The sequence below is a fragment of the Mus caroli genome, unplaced genomic scaffold (genome assembly GCF_978045245.1).
Source record: "Mus caroli unplaced genomic scaffold, Mus_caroli_1 scaffold_6, whole genome shotgun sequence".
Classification (NCBI taxonomy): domain Eukaryota; kingdom Metazoa; phylum Chordata; class Mammalia; order Rodentia; family Muridae; genus Mus; species Mus caroli.
This window is the reverse complement of record NW_028227261.1, coordinates 11,761,433-11,785,165: the sequence shown is the minus strand read 5'-3', so window position 1 is coordinate 11,785,165 and position 23,733 is coordinate 11,761,433. Positions and strand designations below refer to the sequence as shown.

At 40.6% G+C, this 23,733-nt stretch overlaps 2 protein-coding genes and 2 pseudogenes across 3 annotated transcripts; 2 read left to right on the top strand and 2 right to left on the bottom strand.

Moving 5' to 3' along the window:
• The first annotated feature begins 1,223 nt into the window (after positions 1-1,223).
• On the top strand, positions 1,224-1,667 carry LOC110288047 (large ribosomal subunit protein uL14 pseudogene; annotated as a pseudogene).
• A 2,091-nt stretch (positions 1,668-3,758) lies between these two features.
• LOC147004143 (large ribosomal subunit protein P1-like) lies at positions 3,759-4,144 on the top strand. Of its 2 annotated transcripts, XM_085838357.1 has the most exons (2): positions 3,759-3,833; positions 3,906-4,144. In XM_085838357.1, the coding sequence occupies exons 1-2, from the start codon at positions 3,759-3,761 to the stop codon at positions 4,101-4,103; spliced, it is 273 nt and encodes a 90-aa protein (XP_085694483.1). In that variant the 3' UTR covers positions 4,104-4,144. The 2 variants fall into 2 exon arrangements, with proteins under 2 accessions (XP_085694483.1, XP_085694482.1); XM_085838356.1 differs by having other exon boundaries at positions 3,759-4,144.
• Positions 4,145-9,686: 5,542 nt separating this feature from the next.
• On the bottom strand, positions 9,687-10,515 carry LOC110288049 (protein CDV3 pseudogene; annotated as a pseudogene).
• Positions 10,516-14,879: 4,364 nt separating this feature from the next.
• On the bottom strand, positions 14,880-20,574 carry LOC110288048 (uncharacterized). The gene is made up of 3 exons (XM_021154501.3): positions 19,778-20,574; positions 18,774-18,900; positions 14,880-17,319 (listed from the first exon to the last, which is right to left on the bottom strand). The coding sequence occupies exons 1-3, from the start codon at positions 19,946-19,948 to the stop codon at positions 15,827-15,829; spliced, it is 1,791 nt and encodes a 596-aa protein (XP_021010160.2). The 5' UTR covers positions 19,949-20,574; the 3' UTR covers positions 14,880-15,826.
• Positions 20,575-23,733: the final 3,159 nt, after the last annotated feature.

Here is a 23,733-nt window from a genome sequence, read left to right as displayed (position 1 = left end):
ATGCATAAGGCTGTGGTTTGCAAGCTCCACCCCAAGCCCCACCCTCACTAATAATTCAAATAAAAACATCATCCAAAGGATTAAAGCAGTGCTTGTTTCAGAGTCTTGTATGGAATGTCTGCTGTTTCCATGTAAACAGTGGAATCATATGTAGCATGTTTAAAAATATGTTTTCCTGACCCAGGAAGATGGTTTGGTGGGTAAAGGCACCTACACCCCAGCTGGATCCCAGATCGAAGGAGGAAGGAAAAAATGGCCTCCTGTAAGCTGTGTCCCCCCTCCACAAATAGATTTTTAAAAATTCAATTATTTTTTTGTTTTGTTTTGATTTTCTTTTCAAGACAGCATCTTACTACTTAGCCCTGGCTGTCCTAGAACTCTATGGACAAGGCTGGCCTGGAACTCAGCAATCCTCCTGCCTCTGCCTCTTGTGTGCTGGCATTAAAGACATGAGCCACTATACCCAACAATAAATGTAATTTTTAAAAATGTTAATGTATGTCCTTAAATTTAATATTCTGTGGGAAATATGTGTCTACTTACATAAGTTGTTATTCAATTCCCGCACACTTCAGATTATTTTGGGGTTGAGCAAGGCTTATTCTGGAGACTTATTCTGAGGTTGTTTTTGCAATGGTACTGAGTCTGCTGTGGTGACAAGATTGGAGATGGCTTGTGAGGTGGCAGTAGCTCACTCTCAGTGAACTAACAGTGTCCCAACTTCTCCTGGGCTCTTTATAGCCACCTGTCCTTGGCTTCTAGTCTCACCATATCATCCCTGGTGGGGAAACTATTTCAGAGAGCATGTCAGCTGCGTGCCATCGGGAATGGTGATCTTGTCCATTTCTCTCCCTAGTGCCCTGGCTAGTTCAGTGCTTGGAACACACCAGTACTCTATACTTGTATGCAGAAGGACAGATGAGTTTGTCTAAGACCACAAGCTTTCCTAAGTATGTTGCCTTTGAACCAGGCTCTCTGGCTGCAGCTCTCCAAGAGGTGAGATTTCAAAGTTGAGAACAGTCTGGTTTGTGTTCCCATCCCTCATGGGATGTGTGTGTAGGTAAGCACTGACCGAGCTCACTTGACAGAGCTCTGAAGCAGACACATTTGTGGTATTGAGCATTCTGTCCCTGATTCCCAATGTCAAACTCTTAGGGGACACATGGCCAAGTCTGGATTGTTTTCTTGGTGTGAAGTAAGAAAATGTGCCGCTTTCTGACTCTTTCCGGGCGCTCAAGATGTCAAAGCGAGGACATGGTGGGTCCTCCGGAGCGAAATTCTGGATTTCCCTGGGTCTTCCGGTTGGAGCTGTTATCAACTGTGCGGACAACACAGGAGCCAAAAATTTGTATATCATCTCTGTGAAGGGAATCAAGGGACAGCTGAACAGACTTCCTGCTGCTGGTGTGGGGGACATGGTGATGGCCACAGTTAAGAAAGGCAAACCAGAACTAAGGAAAAAGGTACATCCAGCAGTGGTAATTCGACAACGAAAGTCATATCGAAGAAAAGATGGGATGTTTCTTTACTTTGAAGATAATGCAGGGGTCATAGTAAACAATAAAGGAGAGATGAAAGGTTCTGCTATCACAGGTCCAGTGGCAAAGCAGTGTGCAGACTTGTGGCCCAGGATTGCATCCAATGCAGGCAGCATTGTATGTTTGTAAAATAATATTCATTAAAAAGTCTTTGCTCTGAAAAAAAAAAAAAAGAAAAGAAAATGTGCCAGGGAGTTTGTTGAGGGTATCTGCTGTAGGTATCCCCCTCTATAAATGAGCCTGAAGTGATGACTCCCCTCTCAGCCTTTATTATTTTTCAAGATTTATTATATTACTGTTATTATTTATTTCTATCCATTTTCAAATTTCTTTCTCTGGTCTATTGTCAAGTGTGAACATTTTGCCCACTTGCATATATGTACACCACTTGTTGTCTGTTGCCCTCAGAAGTTAGGATAGGGAATAAGGTCCCTGCAGATGTTTGGGAGCCACCATGTTGATGCTTGGAATCAATTTTGAGTCTTCTGCAAGAGCAGGCCCGTGGTCCTAACTTTTTTTTTTAATTTTGTATTTATGTATATGAGCACACTGTAGCTCTCTTCAGACACACCTGAAGAGAGCATTGGATCCCATTACAGATGGTGGTGAGCCACCATGTGGTTGCTGGGAATTGAACTCAGAATCTGTGGAAGAGCAGTCAACACTCTTAACCGCTGAGCTTTCTCCCCAGTGCACCCACCCCTCCACACCCACCCCTGCTCTTAAACTTCTGAGTCATCGCCAACCCTCATTCTTCTATTCGATCTTTTACTTCACAAGTAGCTTATGGTCAAATTTATAAGTTCAGAAATCAAGACTGGTGAGGCAGAAGAGTGAACATTGAAAGCCTTTCTTTGCAGAACCTTACAAATCCAGGTGCTGGTATGCCATAGCCACTCCCGTGAAATTTGTGTGGCAAGTCCAAAAGCTTAGACAAGGTCCTGAGGCAAAAAGTTTCATGGAAACTTAGTCTCCTGGAGCCTTGGCATCCCATAGCATGAATGTTCCAAACTTATCCTTGCACTAGTAGATGAATGGGTCTGTGTACTTTCTTTCAATATTGTTTTATTATCAGTGCCTCCAAGGAATGATTTGTCAAATATCTAAATTAGGTTGAACTTTGCTTCCTGGCCTTCACCAATGTCCTAGCTAGCCCTTGAGCCAGCCCTGGACTTGGGATTTCATAAGAATGTTACCGATTTAGACGGATTGCCTCCAGTATTGAAAAAGCAATAGTGAAAGAAATCAGGCATTACTATCTACTAAATAGAGTTAGAAATCTCAGGGCAAGCTTAGCAAAGTAACTTTAGAATTCTTACTATAGTTATATATGGCAGACTACATTACTTAATAGAAGAAAGTCCCCAACAAAATCACTTAGAATAACAGCCCAGTCACTCACATTTACAAGAATTTACAATGGTTTAGGAAGTAGGTCGAGATGTGGTTTAGGGAGGAACTAGAGTATTGCATTATTCATGACAAGGTTACCTAGAGCAGAACTCCCTAGCACATACTTTCACTAGCCCAGAAGCATAGCATAGTTAGGTATTTACTAAGAGCTGGCTGGTGGTGGGCTAAACAATAAATCAGAATGAGAACTATGGTTTGGGCAAGAAAGGACTTGCCCTGGGAACATAATGACCTCACACCTGGCTTTTAGGAATATAGCTGACCTTAGATAGAGATGACTTTGTCTCAGTTGTTATATTACCTAGTTCCTGTCAGTCTTTATGTATGCATTCTTCTTTTTTGTGTAAAGAGTCATTAAGCATCGGGTAACCTCAACGTACCTTGGGTGATGTGTCACCTAACGTCCTTATTTTCTTCAGTATCATAAGTCAGATGCTTCCTTTGAGAAATTACATTCAGATCAACACTCTCTTGTGTTTGCATCTGTTTGTCACCCTGCTGACTCCTTCATGCCTGTGTACCAGGACTCTTGATTCTCCCGAGAGTTGAGGGGCCCCTGCGAGTTGAGGGGCTGACTGAGTCCAGTCCATAGCACTGGTGATTTAACATAGCCAGGAAGGCACTGCACAGGTGAAGCATACGTGGGCATGGGGCAGCACAGGTCCCCATAGGTCACTGTCAGCTTCCTAAGATAGCCACTGGGATGTCTACAGAGAAACCCTGTTAATGTGTTCAGTTTGCTAATGCCGCGTTGGGGTGAGGCCCTCACTTCATCCAGCGACTAACACCTTGCCAGCAGTCCACAACATGGTGTCCATCTCCGAGCTTGCCTATATCTACTCTGCCCTCATCCTGCAAGAAAACAAGGTGATGGTCACGGAAGTTAAGATCAATGCCCTCATTAAAGCAGCTGGTGTCAGCATTGAACCTTTCTGGCCTGGCTCGTCTGCAAAGGCTCTGGCCAATGTCAACACTGGTAGCTTCATCTGCAATGTTGGGGCTGCTGGGCCTGCTCCAGCTGCTGGAGCTGCACCTTCTGGTATTCCTGCTCCATCCACTGCTGCCGCCCCAGCTGAGGAGAAGAAAGTGGAAGCAAAGAAGGAAGAGTCCGAGGAATCCGAAAATGACATGGGCTTTGGTCTTTTTGACTAAACTGCTTTTGTTAACTTTTCCAATAAAGAGCTGAACCTGTACCTGAATTGTACCTCCTGATACCTTTACACAAGAGTACAAACTTTAGTGCACCTGTTAGATAATGAACCTGTTAGATATTTTGCATATTACTGTAGTATTGAGCATCTGAAAAAATGCATACTGAGGGGAATATATGTCTATAAAGGATTTGCTAATATTCTTAGGTAACACACTTGTACCCAGTAACACAAGATTATTGATTCTAAAGAAAGGAGTCTGATATGGATCAACAATCTATTCAAATATTATGATCCCACACTTGAGGAAGGATTGACTTTTCCGACTTGAAGCCTTGTTGCTTGGTATCTGTTACATGAACAAATTCATGCTGAAGAGAAATTCTGTAGAAATGTTTTAAGAAACCTTAACAGGAATGAATGCATTCATGAGTGTGTGTGTGTGTGTGTGTGTGTGTGTGTGTGTGTGTGTGTGTGTGTGTGGTGTATGTGTGTATTTTTACAAGGATTTAGGCCAGGACAGATATGTGCAAATTGAAAACAACTTTGTGGGATGTACTTTGGACATTTTTTTATGCTTCAATTATATTTTTATGCTTCAAATATATTTTTTCAAGTGTATTAGTTCATACTTAAGTCTAAATAGTTGTTTCATTCTCAGACCGCAAATGAGTGCCAGAGAATTTTCACAGTGGCTAAAGTTGGTTGATGCTGTTATTTTATTTATTTATATTTCATGTAATCCCCTTTCTTGGTTTTCCCCTCTGGAAGCCCCCTATCCCATCTTCCCTCCCTGTGCTTCTGTACAGATCCTCCCACACACAAGCCTACTCCTGCCTCCTCACCCTGACATTCCCCTACACTGGGGTATGGAGCTTTCACAGGACCAAGGGCCTCTCCTCTCATTGATACCTGATAAGGCCATCCTCTGCTACATAGGCAGATGGAGCCTTGGATCCTTCCATGAGTACTCTTTGGATGGTGGTTTAGTCCCTGTAAGCTCTGAGGGGGCTGGTTGGTTGATAGTGTTGTTCTTCCTATGGGTTGCAAACCCCTTCAGCTCCTTAAGTCTTGTCTCTAGCCCCTCCATCGTGAACCCAAGCTCAGTTCAATGGGTGGCTTCAAGCATCCACCTCTGTATTTGTTAGGCTTTGGCAAAGCCTCTCAGGAGAGAGATATATCAGGTTCCTCTCAGCAAGCACTTCTTGGCATCCACATTAGTATCTGGGTTTGATGTCTGTACATGGGATGGATTCCCAGGTGGGTCAGTGTCTGGATGGCTTTTCTGTCATTCTCTGCTCCACAGCTCAGAATAACCAAGATAAAATTCACAGTACACATGAAGCTCAAGAATAAGGAAGATCAAAGTGTGGATGCTTTAGTCCTACCTAGATTGGGGAACAAAATATTCAAGGGAGGAAATATGGACATTTGTTATATAGTGATCAAGGTCAGGTTGTTAGATTTGCACCCTATAAACATTTCACTCTGAGCCTCCTAACATATGTTCAAAAATGGTTAGGAATTACATCAAAATATTGTCTTTTTTACAAACATATGGTCATCCCAACATGGAGGAAAACAAAACAATTTGAATAATAAATGTTTTTTTTTTTTTGGTTTTTTTTTTTTTTTTGGTTTTTCGAGACAGGGTTTCTCTGTATAGTCCTGGCTGATCCTGGAACTCACTCTGTAGACCAGGGTGGCCTCGAACTCAGAAATCCACCTGCCTCGGCCTCCCAAGTGCTGGGATTAAAGGCGTGCACCACCACGCCCGGCTGAATAATAAAAATTATGTGCAAATGAAAATTATATACTGCTATCTTTGTGGGTTTTTTTTTTTTTAGGAAAATGGTTATGTAAGAAATGACTCTTACAATATCTGTACTACGTAAACTTTCCATCTGCCTAAGAGCGTAGATATGCAGTCTCCAGTCCATATTTAACTTGTTCAAAGCATAATCTGGGAACTCAACCTAAAAGAAACTTAAGAGTGACAGCATATGTTGAATTCAAATTTATGCTAGGCTGATGAGTCTGATAATTAGCCTGTCATGAAAGCACACAGTCACTAAAGCAACTTTTCTTAATTCATCTTCTGCTTGTGTATGGAGGGATTTCACACTGGCAACGTATATTATTTCCATCAGCTTTATCTGCAGTCTTTTTACAAAAAGAAATATTTACAATAATGTTTCTGAGATAAGCTGTGGTGGCTCATGTCAGCTTGATCCCAGTCTGTGCCCCCTGTTACAATGACATTGCTTCTTCTCATGATTAAACTTCTCAAATTCTTGAGGGAAAGGTACCTACCAAAACAAAGTTGTTGTACCTTGGGAATTTTTCAAATATTGTCTTGGTATTGATCTTTCAATTTTGTTACCTCTATGCATTTCTGATCTGACTTTTTACTTGTTTCTATTCCTAATGTTTCCCAGCCATGAAAAATTTCATTCCTTTGATCAGCTACTTTCATACATGTGTCTGTTTAGAGCAACATCTCCTGTAGCTTAGCCTTTCATCAAGCTCTATAATCAAGAATTGCAGCTGGGCGTGGTGGTGCACGCCTTTAATCCCAGCACTCGGGAGGCAGAGGCAGGCGGATTTCTGAGTTCGAGGCCACCCTGGTCTACAGAGTGAGTTCCAGGACAGCCAGGGCTATCCAGAGAAACCCTGTCTTGAAAAAACAAACAAAAACAAAAACAAAAGAATTGCTGTCATAGGGACTACTGTTGTGAACAGACAGGTGACCAAGGCAACTCTTATAAGGACAAAAGAACATTTCAATGGGGATGGCTAACAGGTCCAGAGGTTCAGTTCATTATCATCAATATGGACACATAGCATGATCTAGGAAGCCTCTAACACTCCAGGTCTATAAGACTTTCTAGAGGTTTCTCTCCAATCTCCAAATTCTACTGCTCCATATTTCCATTCATTCTTCTGGCCCTCTGGGCTCTCTCTTGTCTCCCACCCATAACTCATCCTGCTCCCCTTTTTCCCTCCCTCTCACTTCTCCCACCTAAGTCCCTCCCTCCCTCTACCTCCATTGATAATTTAGGCAGAGAAGAAATAAAAGAACTAGTTCATTTTTTTAAAAATAACTTTTGAGATTACAATTAAATCATTTCAATCTCTTCAGTCCTCCCTAATCTTGAATATTAAACCTTGGAACAAAAGGCCAAGGTGCCTAATTAACAAATCAAATCAGTCCTTGGTTCCAGGTTCTCCAAACAGTCCTCTATCCCTACCTGTTACAGTGCAATGCTGTCCTTTCCATACCCCCTAGCACAGAAGCTGGGCAAACGTCCTCCCAGCTGCTCTTCCTCATGTAATACATCCATTTGGCTACCTGGTCTTTTTTACTGACCATTTACCCTCCTGGCCTCTTGGTCTGGCTTTGCTTCCTTCCTCTCCTCATGAGGCTCATGGTCCTGTCCATTGTAGACTGTTCCTGTGTCTGGCTATTCTCTTTCTTTTGATAAGAAACATTCTACTTCACCATACTTTTCCTTTTTATTTCATTTCTTTTTTTTTCCCCCATAGGTTTACTGTTTATTCATTGTTAAATGTTACAGAGTTCTTACACTGTAGGAACCATGCCTGAGAACCCAAAGAAAGAAATGGTGCAATGGACAGCCTCATCCACCCAGACAGTGTTATTAAAACTTGATTCATATGCATTTTGATAATTTCACAATGTTAAAAAATAACACGACTTGGAATTTACATCTGCTGCAGATCTTCAGCGTTCCAGTACAGTATGGCATTAAACAAATCTCATCTTGTTTCTGTTCACATCTTAAGCCATAACCCCAAATAGAAAGTGTGTTTGTGTGTCACGCTGGGGTAAAGCATACTTTAATAGAAGTTTGTGGCTCAAGGTGTGAGATTATTTGTTAAGGTTTCTGGTGCCCAAATGAAGTCTTCAGTTTAACTAAGAATCTCAAGTCTCTAATCACCCCACCTCCTCCTAGCTGGTTCAGGTCATGCCAGCATTATTGCCCAGAAGTGGCATACAGTCTGGTAGGAGACACTGGCCTCCACCTCCTGCTTCCCACACTGCTGCCCTAAATCCAATAAACATGCTTCAAGCTGGGAAAACATCCATTTCCTGTTCCACTCCTGTCAGTAGTGAGCAAGTCTGAACTGTGTTTGGCAAAGGGATTCGATTCGTTTACAGAGAGAAACCCAGGCACTAATATCATATCACATAGTCATATGCCAACATAGAGTATGTGTACTGAGCCATCTGTAGTGACAAAGTAGGTAACTGACAGGCTATTTCATTAGGTAGAAAGAAATTTAGCAGTAACCTCTTCTGAGAGCCAAGTACTACTAGATAGTTAAATTGAAATTACGAACAACAGAACTGCTACATTACTGGCTATTCCCCTGCTTCTCCAATTGATTACCAAACATATTCCCAAGGTGAATGTCAAGAGCTGGCTAAACAATGAATGGATCTACAGATAGCCTATAACCTTCACATTTGGGGCACACACAAGGATTTATCAGACACCATGCCAGATTCTTGCGCAACTTGGGTGTTTTGCTCCTGTCGCTTTGAACTGTTAAAAGCCAGGTTAGTGAAACCCTCTCCTCCTGAGCAGACACCATACTCTGGCCACAGCAGTGATCAGACACCACACTTCGTCCACAGCAATTCAATTAGACCTGATTAGGAGGCTTGAGCAGCACCTGGAGTGCAGCGTATCCTCTGTCCTTTATATGTATCAAAGGCTATCTGGTTCCACCTATGGAATGGCAAATCCTTAGGGCACTTCACAATTCCAATGCTTCTTTCAGACTATTTCTCCACACAATATGCCCTTAAAGAACTTACTCCAAGTTAAAGCAAGGCCTTCATGTGGAACTGAACAAGCACTATCTGAATGAAAAATTATTCAAAGAAATAAGACTACCCCCCACCCACTCCCCATTTGGTGGACCCAAGTTTGGTTGAATTAAATCCACAGTTATCTCATACAACTAAAAATTATAAATCATAAGCCCCACACAGATGATCCAAACACATCATTTCTGACAGTGGCTTGTTCCAGGGAGTCTAACATAGCCAAAGCCTACAGAGTTTGCCTTAGGATGGGGCACAGAACAGGTTAATTAGGGTTACTTACCTCTTCATCATTTACAGCAGATCAGAACCCAGATGTCTGACTTCTGAAGGCTTTCTGACAGGAATCCAGTAGAGTTGGTTTCAAGGTTCACACAGACACTAGTAGCTGTAACCTTATGTCAAAGATGTGATCCACATGAAATCTACAACTAAGAGCAGCAAATCTGAGGTAGTCAACCTTGCGAAGACTCAGTATCTGAACATAAAGATGTTTGAATGACCACTGGCTGCAGGTTTGGTTTTATACGCAGAGCAACTGTGGAAACACTGTTGAATCTAATTCACAAATATTTAAGACAATGAAACACCCCTAAATCCAACACACATCAAGATCAGTCGTGACTGTTGAACTTCCATAGTGCAACAGGGACAGTCACTGGACTTGAGGTCTTCAGTCAGTCACTGTAGATCCAGAAATCAAAACGATGAATGGCTGTTCTTGGTGGTTAGCTGTGGTCTAGTTACCTTGGAAGGTTTAGCAAAGACCATTCCTTACCTATACTGTGTGTGGCTGTACTTCTGATTCTCAAGCACAGCATACTGGTTGTCTAGCTGAAGTTTAAGGGCCTGGTTTTTTGAAACCTCCTCCCTATGTCTATTTTTGTGTCTTACTACTTAAAAGCTCTTCTCCATTTCTTTATCCTTCCGGCTCTCTACATGCTTGGCAGTGGACTGCAGGGATGGGAACTGTGTGTCACTGTATATTTCCGGTGGTCCTGTGGTGTTTTCCTTGTTGTGGTTAGCCTTGCCTCAGGAGGCCTAAATACACCACTGGGCATTGCTGGCTCCGGGGTTTCTGTACCTGTTACTGGAGCAGGAGGCGCTTGTACCTGAACGGTTTTATTCCAGGGACCTGGAGATTTTTCTGCTCCACTGCCACCTCTACCTTCTTCCCAATTCTCTCCTGGATCTTCTCTCTTCTATTTATCATCATCTTCCTTTTCACTTATTTGCATTGCCTGAACTCTTAATCCGCTGTAATCAACCTCTCCTTGCTCAAATTCTTTCCACTCATTTTCATCCTTCCTTATGGCCTTGCCGGCCGGGCCTGCGCTCCCGCTGTCTCCGGACCTAGCACCAGAGCCCGAGCTCCCCCTACGTCGCCCGACCTGGCACCTGAGACCGAGCTCCCGCCATCGCCCGGCCTGGAGCCCGCCGCCGCGCTGCTCCCGCCCGTGCTGCTCGCCGCGTTGGCCTCCCGACTGCTCCGTTCCTTCTTCTTCTTGTCCCTCTTGGCGAAAAAGTTGTCCAGGCTCTGCTCCTCGGTCTCGGCCATGACCGCAGTCCGGATGGGTGGGGGCGGCGCTCGCTGCTCCGAGTTCTGGGTCAAGGCCCGCTGTGCGCTCGGGCTGCGGGGTGTGGCGTCGCCTCAGCCCCGCGGGGTCGCTGAGGCGCGGGCGGCAGGGCGGCTGGCTCCCCCGTGCTCTGGTGGTACGCTCCTCCCCAGGAACCGCGAGAGTGGAACAGGGTCGCGCCCGCCCCGCTGCCTGAGGGACAAGGAAGGCGCGCCCTGGCGAATGCTCAGCTAAGGATGGCGCCTGAAGGAGGAAGACGCGCGGGCCTGAGGAGGGGAGAGAGGAACGCGGAGGGAAGGAGGGCGGGAAACCAGCAGAGATAGGAAATGCTGCACCTGCACGCTCAGTTCCGCCCGCCTCTGTGGGCGCCCCGAGGGGGGCGGGCGGCGGGATGACAAGGGGGCGGGTCTTCCGGGAGAGCCAATCAGATGTTATTTCATTTCTTTTTCATTTACCTTGCATTAAATACACAGTGCTTTCAAATTCATGGCTACTGTTTTATTTAGTTGTTGTTACCATTTGACATTGACTGAAGTTATTCTGCAGGACTTCTCAGGTAGAGATTGCAGCAGTGGGCATCGAATGTGTAACAAAATATGTACACAAAGTACCCTGTTCTTTGTAAGTGGAACAGTAAGTTCTCTTGGAAACAAGAAAATTCTCCTAAAATAAATATTTCCCATACTAGGGCTCTGTCTGTCCCTAGGGTGGCAGTGCAGAGCTAGTAATGCCCCAGCTGTCTGAGTCATTTGATCTCTTGAATCCCCCAAATAGAGGATCTACTGCTGTCCTGTGGCCAAGCTTCATGGTACAAGTTAATGAGGGATTCTGATCAGGCCTAACATCCTAGGATGGTACTATTAATGTGGAAACATGGAATAAAGTTGGTGAGCGAATTAGAAGCTTTTATGCTGCTCATGGTCCTGATAAGGTGCCCATTGAAGCTTTTACTTTTTGGTCCTTAGTAAAGGAATGCCTGAGTGTAGATACAGGAGATGAAGTATATGTGATTGGATCACATGTTTATTCTTTGGAGTTTACTCCTACTTTGACACAGATAATTGAATTGTGTGCTGTAGTCAGTGTTTTGAAATCTTAAAAAAAAAATCAAGCAGGTGGAGACATTCATAAAGGATATTATAAAATAGCAATAGATTTTGTAAGATCGTTTCTTTACTATTCCTTTGCATTCTCAGGATTGTGAAAGGTTTGCTTTCAGTGTTCTTTCTATTATTTTTAAAGAGCCAATGAAAAAGTATCAATGGATAGTTCTTTCTTAAGGCATGGCTAACAGTCCTACACTATGCCAAAAATTTGTGGCACAAGCCATTCAGCCTAGTAGACAGCAATAACCAATAATATACATTATACATTGCATGAATGATATCTGATTAGCAGGAAACAATCCTCAGAACTTGCTTCTATGGTGTAGAAATTTACTACAGGCATTAGCTTATCTACTAAAGGCTTACAAATAGCTCCAGAAAAAAAAAAAGTGCAAACTTAAGATGCTTATAATTATTTAGGTTTTAGGCTTACAGATCAAGCTGCTTTCCCTCAGAAAATACTTATTCATAAGGGCAATTTAAAAGCATTAAATGATTGTCAAAAGCTGTCAAGTGATATTAATTGGCTTCATCCTATTTAAAGCTTTCTACAGGAGAATTGAAACTCTTATTTGATCTTCTTAGGGGGGAGTGCTGATCCTACCTCTCTTTGAGTTTTAACTTGTTGGCCTTACAAGTAGAAAAGAGCTACTGAAAAACAGTTTGTTACTTATATAGATAATTCTTTGCCTTTACATTTGTTGATTTTTTAATATGACTCATACACCTACAGGGCCTTTTGAGGTCAATTGCCTCAGACTGTGGAACTTGTGACTCAGATCCTACTGGAGATGGTGTGGCACAAACACCATTCTTGCTTGAAAAAAAATTCTATATATATCGGTCATATAAAAGCTCATTCTGATCTTCCGGGACCTTTAACTGCAGGCAATGATTGTATTGACAAAGCTTTGATAGAAGCTTTAGTTTTGGATCCTATTGTTTTGGCTAAATGTGGTCACTATAAAATTCATCTTTCTAACTCATACGTTGTTTACTTTAAATTTTTTAACTTTGGATGCTGATGTGTTGTCTGCAGCTGACAGGCATTGGCATCCCGAAGACAAAGCAAAACCTTTAGTCTATTGGAAATCTGATGGACGGCTCATTACACGGCCCAGATCCTGTACTTTTATGGGGCCGTGGGTATGTTTGTGTTTTCCCAACAGACGCACCTTCCCCTTGGTGGTTGCCAACCCGGTGTGTACGCCATGCCGAAAACCAAGATGGGAAAATTAAAAAGACAGATGTTTCGTCTTTCCTTTCAACGCCACCGCCAGGAACCTCAAATGATAACGGTCTATGACAGCACAGGATCGAATGCAGCTGATTGCCCTGTTGATTAGCATTATCTGGATGTTACATCAAGGCTGCTCTGCATAAGTTTATTGGGCGTATGTTCCAAATCCACCTATAATTCATCCTGTCACTTGGGATGAGACTGTAGATATTACTGTTTATGTCAATCAAACCAAATATTTAGGAGAGTATTCTGATGGAAATATATTACAATTTCATGCCTTTGCTCTAATACCACCCTGTGTGATTGGAATATTTTGGATTATACTAATCATCGTCCTATTAATTTGGTTCATGGAATTTGGACAAAAAATAATGAAACTTATTTTTCTTCATTATGAAAAGCTATTGCAGCCCTTGGGATGATAACAGTTAAAAGAATTAACATCACCTGGATTCCTATCGGGAATATCATGACATTTCAGGACGAACAAAATAAGACTGAAGTTTTTGTACGTGCGTGTGTTCCAGAACCATAGGCCTCTTTGAGTGGGAATTTATTGATAGATAATAATACTGTTAACTGTACTAATTGCAAAATAAATAATTGTGTTAATTATACCTTAAGTAATTTTTTGATTGTTAAGCAACCTGATTATGTTTATTTACCAGTTAATTTAACTAAGGATTGGTATGATGATAAAGGCCTAGCAATTCTTGAGCATGCAACCACAGAATTGTTGTTGCGCTCTAAAAGGCCCATAGGCATGATTTTAGCAGGAATGGCTGTCCTGATAGTTGCTATTACGGTAACAGCAATTGCTTCTGTGTCCTTAGTGCAAAGGATACACACTGCAGCATATGTTAATGACTTCGCTATTAATATTAAAAAAGCTGTTGTTTTTCTTCAGAATGTATATTCTGAGATGTGCAAAATATTAACATTCCGTAGATGATTTAAGAAAAGAATGGAAATCTATTTTATTCCTTAAGGTAGAGTGGAGTATTAAGGCACAACAGGACCAGACACCACAATGTCTTGTAATATGTGTCAAAGATCAGCAATTTTCAGAGACCTATTCGTTCAATAAATGGGAAATAATGACTTCAGAACCATCCGGACACAGCAAAGTCTGGATAGCTATCCATGAAATTTATGAAGCCATGTTTTCATTTATTTTTGTAGTTTTTTCTCTCATAGTTCTTTGAACTCAAGAGAGAGAGCAGACTTCTTGACGCTCTAAAAGCTTTTCCATATTTTGTTTCGCTTTATTATGAAGCCATGTTTTCATATATTTTTGTAGATTTTTCTCTCATACTTCTTTGAACTAAAGAGAGAGCAGACTTATTGCTGAGGCTCTGAAAGCTTCTACATATTTTCTGTTTCTTTTTATCTTTTTTTTTTTCGAGACAGGGTTTCTCTGTATAGCCCTGGCTGTCCTGGAGCTCACTTTGTAGACCAGGCTGGCCTCGAACTCAGAAATCCGCCTGCCTCTGCCTCCCGAGTGCTGGGATTAAAGGCGTGCGCCACCACGCCCGGCTTGTTTCTTTTTATCTTAACCTAGTAATACTTGCCTGGAACATTGAACTGAATCTTACCTATTTTAGTTAACACAAATCACCATATGTAAAACAGTGTTTCTAACTTTTTTAATGCTAAACACTGACATTGAATTCAAATTATTTTTAGGTGGGCAGACTACCCTGCAGTTCAATGAATGATTTCTCAGTTTTAAGACAATTGGAAATATGTGTTTCCCTGTATTTTTAAGCAACCACTGTGACAGGGTCATTATATCCCAATGGGATTTTTATCCACCAGTTGAAAATCACAACTATTAACTTTATGATATAGCTTTGCAAAAATATTCATGACTTCTGCATATGTTTTATGTGAGGCAATTCCAGGGAAGATGCAACATATATTGATCTGAGTATCCCAAGTGCAAATTGAAAACAAGCAAAGCAAACATGTTGAATATTTCATCTTTATTGGAGTTAGTTACAGGACAATAGGAAAGGACTTGTTGACCAGATCACAAGAGACTCAGAGTCACTTGTTACCCTATTAATGTGAAACAAGCATTTGAGAAGAATTATTATTACTTGATTCTCGAAGCACACTTCACATCTGTAAGCATATTTATAGGATAAAGAATATGCTGTCTGGGTGGCTCAGTTTGCCAGATATTCTTTTAAGTATAATTTTTCTGAATTGGCTCATTTGAATTAAATATACAGAATGTTACCAGTTTTATTAGATATTTTGAGAACTGCATTAAAAACCTTAAATAGTTTCCTTTTGAAATGGATTATTTCTGTCTCAATGAATGTGTTACACAATACTATCTTCTGACTTTCCAACTTGTCTTCATCTTGTAACATTTAAGGGTGAATAAGTAAAGAGGTGTCATGAAAAGCTTTCTACCTTTTCACATTTTCAGAGGTTCTCCCAGCATAATTAGTTTCTTCAAACAAAAAATAGTTGACATTATTTAAGATTTGAACATTGCATGAAAATTTTCACATGATTTCATAATCATACTAATTCTCTAGTGTGGAGCCTCAAGTGTTGTCAAGAATATGCCATGAATAAAACACAGGCCACATTTTCCCCAACAGAAATAATTTCCCCTAAAAAGTTCTTAGAAATTCTCTTTGACCTGAAAGGAAGTCAAAGATATTTCTTCATACAATGCATGAGTTAAGTTTGTATCCTGTAAGTATTCACTGTTAACATTCTAGGAAATGGGCCAAGAGTAAAGGATTCATACCTTCGATATAATTGAAAAGTTTCTCTTCTGTAAGTATTCTCTAATGAATTTTAAGATGATATATCTTGGCAAAGGATTGTCTCGTTCACTTCATTTATAAATATTCTCTACTGTATGAAAAACTGATGATTTCTCAGACTGACATTGTGAGTATTGTATTTGTCACATACAAACTATTTGTAAGGTATCTCTCCTGTATGAATTCTCTGATGAATTCTCAGTTTGCCTTTTTCAGTAAAGCATTTGTCACATTCACTACATTTGTAAGGTTTCTCTCCTGTATGAATTCTCTGATGAATTCTCAAACTGCCTTTGAAGGTAAAGCATTTGTCACATTCACTGCATTTGTAAGGTTTTTCTCCTGTATGAATTCTCTGATGAATTCTCAGACAGCCATTTTCAGTAAAGGATTTGTCACATTCACTACATTTGTAAGGTTTCTCTCCTGTATGAGTTCTCTGATGAATCCTCAGACTGCCTTTGAAAGTAAAGGATTTGTCACATTCACTGCATTTGTAAGGTTTCTCTCCTGTATGAATTCTCTGATGAATCCTCAAACTGAATTTTTTAGTAAAGCATTTGTCACATTCACTGCATTTGTAAGGTTTCTCTCCTGTATGAATTCTCAGATGAATTCTCAGACGGCCATTTTCAGTAAAGGATTTGTCACATTCACTACATTTGTAAGGTTTCTCACCTGTATGATTTCTCTGATGAATTCTCAGATGGCCATTTTCAGTAAAGGATTTGTCACATTCACTACATTTGTAAGGTTTCTCTCCTGTATGAATTCTCTGATGAATATTAAGATGGGATGTTTGGGTAAAGCATTTGTCACATTCACTGCATTTGTAAGGTTTCTCTCCTGTATGAATTCTCTGATGAATTCTCAGATTGCCTTTTTCAGTAAAGCATTTCTCACATACACTGCATTTGTAAGGTTTCTCTCCTGTATGAATTCTCTGATGAATATTAAGATGAGATTTTTGGGTAAAGCATTTGTCACATTCACTACATTTGTAAGGTTTCTCTCCCGTATGAATTCTCTGATGAATATTAAGATGAAATTTTTGGGTAAAGCATTTGTTACATTCACTACATTTATAAAATTTTTCTTCTGCATGAATTCCCTGATGGATACTAAGATGGAATTGATGGGTAAAACATTTGTCACTTTTACTACTTCTGTAAGGTTTCTTTTCATGATAAATTCTCTGCTGACTTTGAAGTTTGTCTCTCTGGGTAAGATATTTGTCAAATTCACTGCACTTGTAAGGGTTCACTCCAGTATTGTTTCGTTTCACCATGACTTTATGTTTACAAACAGAAACCTTCTCAGAGTCTGCATTTCGGTTGTGTTTTTTCTTCTGCATGTGGATTCCTTGATTGAGACTAATGGTAGAAAACAAACTCACACTGTTTACAGCGTCATTGTATTTGCAAACTTTTTTAGTGTTCCTGGGCTTAAGTCTTTTTTGGTTCGAGAATTGAAGAGCATCAGAGCTGTGATTAGTTTTGTAAGGTGTACACTGGGGGGCTTCAAGAATCACACTGCTAAGCTTGTTCCATTTAGAAGACTTCTCTTGAATATTCATGTGCTCATGGACAATGTACTGGCTATCTTGATCCAAGACCTTCTCATACTTTCCACATATACAATGATTTTCTGAAAAAAAGTGGGGAGGGGCAATTAGAGGTGACATGAATTACTTATACAAGGAGTAAGGAATTCAATAATCAGTGATCTCATGGATTCATACTCTCAAGAGAGGTTTTTCTCTCTTTTTTTTGAATCATTACATGTATCCTCAAAAGAACCTCAAATATGAATTATATCAAATGACTGGAAGTGATAATAACCTGCTAAATTTCAATTTCAAATTGGATATCATACCCACCTCAGATATAATAACCCAGAATTTGCTCCTGTGTTAAGGAAAAAGAGGGACAAAAAATGGAAAAGAGGCTGAAGGTAAGGCTATCCAGAGACTGGACCAAAGAGATGCAGATCCTTGCAGCCAACCATTAGACTGAGCAGGGGGACCACAATGAAGGAGTTAAGGGAAGGACTGAAGAAGCTGAAGGGCTTTGCAACTGTGTAGGAGGAACAATATCAAACAACAAGACCACACAAAGCTCCGAAGGGGAAAAATCACCAACCAAAGTATACATGGAAGTACAAATGGCTCCAGCTTTATATATAGCTGAGGATTGCCTTATATGGCATCAATAGGAGGGGAGTCCCTTGGTACTGGGAAGGTTCAGTATCCCAGCATAGGAGAATCCTAGGGGCATGAGGTGGGAGTAGGTGGATCGGTGATGGGGCATCATCATAAAAGCTGGGGGGAGGGGTGGGATATAGAGATTCCGGACAGGGAATGGAGAAGGGGCATAACATTTGACATGCAAATGAATAAAATGATCAATAAAAAAGAAAATTGTACTTTCCATAAGCTGGGACAAATAAATGATCCATCTCTAGTGAATTTTCAGAAAGTAGAATTCTAAACAAAATATCTCTAATTTTATGGTTATAATTTTATTCAGAGTAACACTGAATCAGGTATAAACTTGGTCAGGTACAAATTTATGATATAACCGATAGCCTCAGGGAAATTACTAAATAGATTTGCTTCAATATCCAAAATGCTAGGATAAAGATTATGGTGTCCCAGATCTAAACACAGAGATCAAATGTTAAAAAGTTAAATAAAAAAAAAAAATTGCGCAAAACAACAGCTCTATATCCACTTGAAACCTTGTATATTTTTAGATTCATAAATAAGGGAACATTTTAAAGCAATAGTAAGATTTTTACAATTCCAACTATTATATGTATAGAAATATAATTTCTTGCTCTGGATATTTAAATTTTTACTTGAACATTTTTAATTTGACTGAAGCTAGATAAGAGATAAGGAGTGATCTCAGAGAATATAGCACTGGTTACTTTTCCAAAGAAAGCAGAGAAATGTGAAGGAAACACAATGAAAAAATTATGATTTTTAACTAGAATTTCTCTCATTCAGGAGTCTCTGCATATCTCAGAGCATTTACAAAAGCACATAGTAGGAAAACCTAAAGAAAGATACAGGAATTCAACAGTAAATTCATTCTTACCCACAAACAACAGATTATTGTAATTCTCCAACATCACATCCATGTACAATGTCCTCTGAGCAAAACTGAGAGATTCCCATTCCTCCAGTGAGAAGTCCAAGGCCACGTCCTTGAAGGTTAACAGACCCTGTAATGGAAAACTACCTATTTGATACTGGACAAAAATGCTTTTCAGCCAGGCGTGGTGGTGCACACCTTCAATCCCAGCACTTGGGAGGTAGAGGCGGGTGGATTTCTAAATTTGAGGCCAGTCTCGTCTACAAAGTGAGTTCCAGGACAGACAGGGCTACCGAGAAACTCAAGCTTTTCTGCGGGAAGTGGGTGTGGCTGCATGGGCCAAGTTGTTTACTGCCTTGCCTGAGCATGCACAGTGAGGCTGCATGCGTGGGCTGCCTGCAAGGCTGGACTATTCCTTGTGATCCGGACCTGTCAGCCGACCTGAGCTGGAGTGTGTGTAAATTCTGATTGGATGAGGTGGGGTGGAGCTAGATGAGATCCGAAGACGCAAGGATAGGAGTTTTGTTTTTTAGCCCTTGCCCTAAGTAGAAGCTAGTTGTAGTAAGAGAAGCTGTTGTAAGGGGAGTTTTATAAGAAAAGCTGCAAGAAGGAGAACAAGTAAAGAAGCTGTTGTGTGAACCCGACTTGGTGTCCATGTTGTTCGTGTCTCCACGGGCGCAGAGGACAGCAGCACTTTTCTACTTTATAAAAAGAAGTAATTAAGATACCTTTTTTGATGCAGATGAGGTTGAAGGATAATTGTTTTCTAAAAGTGTTATGGAGATGTGTCTGAAGATACGAATTGCTGCTCTTAAACTGACCATCTATAGAATGACTTACGATAATGCTCACAGTTAGAAAGGCTCTCTACTTTAAAAAAAAAAAAAAGAATGTAGATCATAGAAAATAAGCCCTTTAGATAACATTCCACATATAGAGATTAAAACTTTTGGATGACTTGAATAAAAAGAGATTTTTTAAAAAAGAAATGTGGAAAGGACACTGACCTGTGGTGTATTTACCAGAGACTCACTCATTCTTGTTGTTGTCCTTCTCCCGGGTCTCTGTGAAGAACAAAGATTGAATTCTTCTTGAAATTTCACATCAAGGTCTGAATAATTCAAAGATGAAATAAATACAACATCATTACAGACAATGCTAAACCACATTATATACATAAAAAAAAATTAAAAGCAAAATGATACTAGGAATCTTGACAATGTGCACTCATGAAAGTAAGTAATGATATATTTAGACTGTAAGTGTAACCTAGTTCCTCCCACCACCCTAGATTCTCAAAGTTTATTCACAACACCTGATATGGAAATCCCTGCCACCTGACCTAAATGACACACAGCAAAAGAAAATTAAGACGCTGGAGCTAAAGCAATTTGACAATGTTAATAAAATTACCATACCACAAATCACTAACTCAATACCAATTCTCATGACAAATAAATTATGAAACAAACACAAGAGGCAAAAGTCAAAATATAATCTGAACATCATTCAATGTGGACAAATGACATAAAGAGGGAACACGCACAGAAATTCAAAGAAGGCAGAAACAAACTTAATGAAATTCCAGAGAACTCCTACAAGTGGGTAAGAGAATAATTATACATATGCAGGGCCTTAGGGCTTCAGTCTTCTTCCCCGACCCAATATCAGATTATTATCCCCCACAACCCTGTAACCTTTCAAGGAGAGGCCCGTAGGCCAAACATTATTACTGAGGCTATGGAGCAGTCACAAAGACTATCGTGACTGTCTTCTGAAACACCCAAGAGCAGTTGGATACAGATGTTTGCACCCAACAAATGGACAGAAGATCCTAACCCCTGTGGTTGAGTTAGGGGAAAGCTGGAAGAAGCTGAGGAAGAAGGGCACCCTGTAGGAGGACCAGCAGTCTCAATTAACCTGAACCCCCAAGACCTCTCAGACACTCGATCATCAACCAGGAAGCTTGCACCTGCTGATACGAGGCCCCTAGCACATATGCAGTGGAAGAATGCTGGGTCTGGGTTCAACCAGGGAGCATGCACCCAACCCCTGTAGAGATTGGAGACTCCAGGGCCTTTAGAGGTATGGTCAAGTGGGGAGGAGGAGGGGATATCCTTATGGAGACAGAGAGGTGGGTAGGAAGTGTGGGATGTGGAACAGTTAGAGGATGGACCGTGAGGGCAATAAAATCTGGAGTGTGGGAAAAATGGAAGGAAGGAAGGAAGGAAGGAAGGAAGGAAGGAAGGAAGGAAGGAAGGAAGAGAGGGAGGGAGGGAGGGAGGGAGGGAGGGAGGGAGGGAGGAAGGGAGGAAGGGAGAGAGATTGAGAGAGAGAGAGAGAGAAAGAAAGAGAGAAAGGAGTAATAATAAAATAATCTTTATGTCCAGAAAGTACATCGGAGTAACATACATAGGAGCTGCTATGTTTAAAAACAAAACAAAACAAACAAACAAAAACAAATGTACTTCTGTTTTTATTTTCTAGGAGTAAAGGTTCTACAGTTTTAAAATGCTGACTCATAGAATAATCAAGAGAGAACCTAGAGTCGATGATTGTAATGATTTCTAATTCCTAAGGAAGCAATTCCTTAGGTCAGTCCTATTTGGTATCATAAAGATAAAGATGGGAACTTTTATTCAGGCCATCCTCATTTATTCAGGATGTACCCTTCTGCCAATATGATTCTTTTGAAGAAACCTAAGGCTGTGATTAGTGAGGCTACCCCAGCTACAGTTTGTTTGGCGTATCCATATGCCATGCTTTTGGGGCATGCTTCCTTGGTTTCTATTCAACAAGAAGGAGATTCCTATTATGTTAATTATAAATCCTGTATTCTTACTAATTGTATATCTTCAGGAATTAATAAGGATTTTTCTATTATGATGATTGTAAAGCGCCCTGCTTATGTTTTGCTGCCAGTAGATATAGGGGAAGAATCTTGGTATGATAATTCGACTTTAGAGGTTGTAAAGAATATTAATGAGCTAACTAGGCCTAAAAGGTTTGTGGCTGCTCTTATTTTAGGAATATCTGCCATGATAGCAATGCTTACTACCTTTGCAGTTTCAACTACTGCTCTGGTGAAAGGTATGCAGACTGCAACATTTGTTAATGAATTGCATAGAAATATTACCTTAGCCTTGTCTGAATAAAGGATAATTGATTTGAAATTGGAAGCAAGGATTAATGCCTTAGAAGATGTAGTTTTGGAAATGGGACAGGAGGTGGCAAATATTAAAGCTAGATTGTCCACTAAATGTCATGTTAAATTTCAATATATTCGTGTTACACCATTGTCCTATAATTCATCCTTAGAAGAATGGAATAGGACAAGGGCCCATTTGTTAGGTATTTGGAAAGATGATAGTATCTCCTATGATATTAAACAATTACAGGAACAAATTACATTTATGAGTCAATGATATTTGGATAGCAAGGATGTGAATAAATTAGTTTCTATTTTTCCTGAAGATTTAAGATCTTTTAGTCCTGTGGATTGGCTGCAATATATAATTTTTGGTGCAGTGGTCTTGGCTCTGGTGGTCATAGTCTTAATAATCTTTCCATTTACTTTTAGGCTCATTTTGAGGTCTCTCAGTACTGTTCAGAGAGATCTTTACCAACTTCGCTTAAAAAATAAAAAACCGGGAGCTGCCACACCAACTCCAGTGGAGTCTGTGTAGCAATGAAAGAAAAACTCATTGAATGGCTACCAGACCCGAGGTTTGTGCTCTGCGGAGCTAGGCCTCCTGGAGGTCCCTGGCAGTCTGCCCATTACATGTCCCCTTCTGGGAGGACAAAGAGTGTCCTTGGCATGCTTGCCTGGATGGCAGTTGCTGATTTTGGGTGCCTCTATTAATTTAATACAACAATTAGAATTAGGCATTAATAAAATTGTCAGAAGTAAAAGAGAAACTATACAGGACGAAGAAATCCAGAATTTACAGGAATTAGGATTAACAGTGAAGAGGGGGAATTAAGTCAGTTCTAGGGAAGCTGAGTAGAGGATGGTGGGAAGAACCTAGATATCGTGGCCCTTATAAGTTTAACCCAACAGATACTCCACTTCTCTGGACTGGAAGTTAAGATAAGAACGTAGTCAGATGGATTGTGAAAAAGGGGAAGAAAATGACATATTCAGAATTAAGTCTATGGGAAAGAATAAGAAGAAGTAGGGCTCCTTGGTGTGCCTAACAGATGAGCAACAGTGGACCTTGAGATGGCAGGTGTATGTTTTCCTATCATTTGGAGATACTTCTAGATGGTCAGGAGTAGACATATTTGGGAATAAAAGAAATAAGCAAGAAATATTACAAAGTTTAGATTAACAATGCATGTGTTGTTGAATGAGATTATTAGAGTAGTAAATAAAAGGTTATGAGAGCCTTGAGTCAATATGAAAGTTCAGTCTGGCAGCAAAACCACAGGCAGGCGCCGAGGGGTGATTTAATTTCCTAGTAAGCTATATTTGTGTTAGGTTTAAAGAGGAACTAAGATGTGTGATTTGCCAAGAGAAAATTGTTTCTTCTTGATTGTGTATATAATCTGAACCCTGAAGTAAAGATTTTGTAGCAGCAGCAGCAGCTTCACCACTGAGTGCTTGTCTGTCTGTCACGCCGATCCTATTCACAACCTGGTTCCAGTCACCTTGGGTTCCTGACCACTTAGGTGAAATTCCTACTGTGCTGTCCAAGGCAGGCCAGGAGGCAGGAGTGGGTGGGTTGGGGAGCAGGATGAGGGGTGAGGGTATAGTGGATTTCCATGGGGGAAACTAGGAAAGGGGATAGCATTTGAAATGTAAGGGAAGAAAATATCTAATAAAAAAAAAAGAGTTGAGAAGGAACAAGAAAGGGGGAGCTTATTCAACAGCAAATTTCAGAGGCTGAAAACACTCTAGGTCTAGATAAGATTGTAGGGAGGGAGATGAGAGGCTTCCAGGACTAGGCCTAGCTTAACAGGC